This window comes from Nematolebias whitei, chromosome 1 (genome assembly GCF_014905685.2).
Source record: "Nematolebias whitei isolate Nwh7 chromosome 1, NemWhi1, whole genome shotgun sequence".
Lineage (NCBI taxonomy): Eukaryota > Metazoa > Chordata > Actinopteri > Cyprinodontiformes > Rivulidae > Nematolebias > Nematolebias whitei.
Window position 1 is genome coordinate 28,149,844 of NC_056498.1, and position 4,158 is coordinate 28,154,001.

General features: G+C 39.7%; 1 protein-coding gene across 1 annotated transcript in view; it reads left to right on the forward strand.

Moving 5' to 3' along the window:
• Positions 1-4,158, forward strand: part of LOC119428115 (zeta-sarcoglycan) — a 59,454-nt gene that overhangs the window by 8,906 nt on the left and 46,390 nt on the right. The window contains exon 3 of the mRNA XM_037696129.1: positions 3,339-3,440. Within this exon, the coding sequence (XP_037552057.1) occupies positions 3,339-3,440 (102 nt within the window). The remainder of the gene's footprint in view (positions 1-3,338; positions 3,441-4,158) is intronic.

Consider the following 4,158-nt stretch of genomic DNA (forward strand, 5'->3'; position numbering starts at 1 on the left):
AGCTAATACAAACAGTAAGAACAGCTGATAAAAACAGTAAGAACAGCAGATACAAGCAGTAAGAACAGCTAATACAAACAGTAAGAACAGCTGATAAAAACAGTAAGAACAGCTGATACAAGCAGTAAGAACAGCTGATACAAACAGTAAGAACAGCTGATACAAACAGTAAGAACAGCTGATACAAACAGTAAGAACAGCTGATAAAAACAGTAAGAACAGCTGATACAAGCAGTAAGAACAGCTGATACAAACAGTAAGAACAGCTGATAAAAACATTAAGAACAGTTGATACAAGCAGTAAGAACAGCTAATACAAACAGTAAGAACAGCTGATACAAGCAGTAAGAACAGCTGATAAAGCAGTAAGAACAGCTGATACAAACATTAAGAACAGCTAATACAAACAGTAAATAAAACATTTTACTAAAAGCTTGTCTGAATAAAAGCGTCTTAAACTGCTTTTTAAAGGAATCAATGGAGATGGTCACATGAAGAGACAGGGGCAGGATATTCCACAGTCTGTGGGCTATGGCCTGAAAGGATCGGTCACCCCGAGTTTTAAACCAGGTCTTAGGGACCTTTAGGAGGTTCAATGCTGAAGACCGAAGGGTGCGGGCTGGAGAATAAGGGATCAACATTTCAGTGATGTACTGGGGGGCCTGTCCATTTAAAGCTCTAAAAGTTAAGACTAAAATTTTTAAATTAATTCTAAATTCAACAGGCAGCCAATGAAGAGAAGATAGAACTGGTGTAATGTTCTATTAGTTCCTGTTAAAAGCCTCGCAGCAGCGCTCTGGACCAACTGGAGACGAGTGACGGCATATTTGTTAAAACAAGTAAAAAGGGAATTACAATAATCTAAACGAGAAGAAATAAAAACATGAATAATCATCTCCAGGTCAAATTTGGATAAGATTGCCCTAAGTTTAGAAATATTTCTCAGATGATAAAAGCAGGTTTTTTTTACCAGAAGGTTTGAATGTTTTTCCAACGACATTGATTGGTCGAACAGAACACCAAGGTTTCTGAGGCTCGGCTGAGAAGAGGAGCTCAGATAACCGAGGTGTTGCTTGATCCAAGAAACTTTCTGTTCAGGAGCAATGATCAGGATTTCAGTTTTGTTAGACTTTAACTGAAGGCAGTTGTTAGCTAGCCACGCCTTAATATGGGAAACACAATTTACTAATTCAGCTAACTTGTGTAATTCTGAGTCATAGAAGGAACAGTACAGTTGAATGTCATCAGCATAGAAATGGTAAGACACAATTCTGAAGCTACTGATAATCTTTCCAAGGGGGCTGATGTATAGAAAGAACAGAATAGGACCTAAGACTGAACCCTGAGGAACACCATACAGTAACGGAGCGGTCTTAGACTGTATGTTATTAACAAACATTGAAAAGGTTCTGTTGCTCAGATAAGAGGAAAACCACTTGAGAACAGTTCCAGAAATTCCTAACTCATGTTGCTGTCAGCATGATAACTTGGAAAAATAAACGAGGTACTGACTTTCTTTTTGATGTGTGGCTTCATCTAGGTGAAAAGATTATTTGAGAAAATTAAGCTGTCATGTCAAAATCCAAGATGGCCATCACCATATATTTGTAAACATGATGGAGCTAGATAACTTGAAAAATAAGGAATGGTCCAAACTAGAGACAAAAAACGAAAAATCAAACCACCCTTGCTTGTGAGGAGGCTCTAAAGTACTGGGTCATCTACGATAAGGAAAGATTTGTCCATCAGTAACTTCACTTAAAAAAAATAAGCCATCAGCTTGTACTGCATTATTCATACAATATGAACTAGGGATGCACTGATAAATCAGCCCCGATTTCCTTAATTTTGGGAAATCGGAAATCGTCCGATACTTGCATGAGAAACCGATTTTATCGACTTTTTAGTTTTAACAACAATTGTCTGAACTTCATTTATATTTCAGAGCACTACCTCATGGCCAGTTAAAACAAGTTTGTATTGTTTCTAGGATATTGTTCCATGGTATGTTTTTCAATAAAATAAGATTGGAAAATTGAAGGTGCGTTGTGACCTTATAACACCTGACAGTGTCGCTTATAAAACAAAATCGGTATTGCCAAAAATTGGAATCGGCAGTTCAGACTTGTTAGAAATCGGTGATTGGCCAGAACACTGATCGGTGCACCCCTACTGTAAACAGCGTCAAACAAAATGTTTCACAAACTCCAAAAATGAAAGGCAGCTTTCTTCTAAGAAAACCATACAAGTGCTGACTGCTTCCAAGCCTACTCGTGGTGGATGCCAAGTGCACAGGATGGCACCGCAACGCATCTAATCAGAATCATTGCAATCCGGGAAGCAAAACTGGTAAAAGATAATGGATGACTAAATGCGAAGGAAGTAGAGTGCTTTAGTTTTTCCGTTGTTGCAGTTATTTGGCTAGCCTTTTGCTACCTTTAGCTACTTGTCTGCTACTTTTTTACCAATCATTTTGGTACTTTAGCTTTCGACATGTTGCTACATTTTCCTTTCCACTGTTGCCTTTGTGCTAGCTCAGGATGGGAGACTGTGGTGAAATGAAGACTCAACACAATCTGGTGGCTTCCTTCCTTCCTTCCTTCCTTCCTTAGATAGATGACTTTATTAATTGGCATTTATAATGTATATGAATGGTTCTGTTCAGTGCCCCTAGATAACTTCTGTTGTGATTTGACGCTATATAAATAAGCTGAACTGAATTGAAAGTAACTGCTTTAAGATACAAGCGATCGCCCGTGACCAATGTATATTTTTTTCCAATTTTTTTGAACCCATCCAAGAAACTTGTACATGAATTTTGGGTACAAATACACATTCCCCTGGGCATGAACACCATAGATGTTGCAATATGTATTTCATACTGGGTTTTATGCATATGATTTGATGATTCAATTGTTGTCTAATGCTCCTTATTACTTACCAGAACATACTGTTAGTACTAATGTTACTGCCAGAAACAATAAAAAACCTTAATGATGATGTTCTCAGCAGTCCTGAGCCAACTCATGCACATCTGAATGGCTAAATCTGGTTAATTTTGTCATTTTTACAAATGATCTCGTCACATCCACAGCTGTCTCATTCTTCTCACCTCCCTCCCACTGCAGTCAGACTGTGTGTCTAAAGCCCCGTCACCTCGATGTCATGTCCGACTTCTTCCCCGCCACTCAGAGCCGCTGCCTGTCGAAGAGCAGCAACTCTTCGTCAATCAAAAAACAGTCGAGCAGCAGCGAGATTCAGCTTTTTGTTGCTTTGATAGATCTGTAGTCTTGGGAAACGAAGCACAAACAGCTCATCGCCGATTCTGATTGTTTCAGGATGGGATGGGAAAACTGCAGCTGAACCAGGACCAGCTTCACCTGGAGGGAGTCAGCGAGTTCCAGATGCCTTTGTATGTCAACGAGATTCGGTCCAGAAGAGTAAGTAGCTTGAAGTTTCCTCCCAGTCAATACCCTGACTCTGACTAACTTAGAATGAGCACCACTGACTGAAACATTTGGGAAAAGGTGTTTGGAAGAAAGACTTTTCCGAAGCCGCAGACAAAGATCAATCTTTTAGTGTTTGAGGAATTCGTGATCAATTCATCAAACAACAAAGCCTAACTTCCCTCCGAGCCTGACCTGACAGTACTTTGAAGTTTTGTTATATTTGCGTCTGATTAGAGAGATTACTCTTCTTCTGTTTGTTGCCCCTTTCCTCTCCAAGTTCTTCCCATGGTGCACTGTCAGGCTCACCCATTATTGGGGAGATGGATAAGAGGCACCGCTCGGACCATTTACAACCTTTAGGAGGTTACAGATGATTACATGGAGACCAAAAGCTTAGTACTGGATTATCAGTCATGTCTCTGGAATAAAAAAATTAAATTGCTTGAGTTTTTTCAATCTAAGGTTGTTCAAAGAGTTAAAAGAGCTGTCTAAGGACGAACTTCTCCTTATGGGGCCCCATAAGAAGAAATGCCGTTGGTGGGCTAGGGGTTAGGTTTAGGACTAAGGTATGAATTGAGGATGGGTTAGATTTGGGGTTAGGTATGTACTGGTAATGGTTAGGCAGTGGTTCCCAACCCTGGTCCCTGAGGAACACCATCCTACATGTTTCAGTTGTTTCCTGCTCCTACATGTCTGATTCAGGGATTTA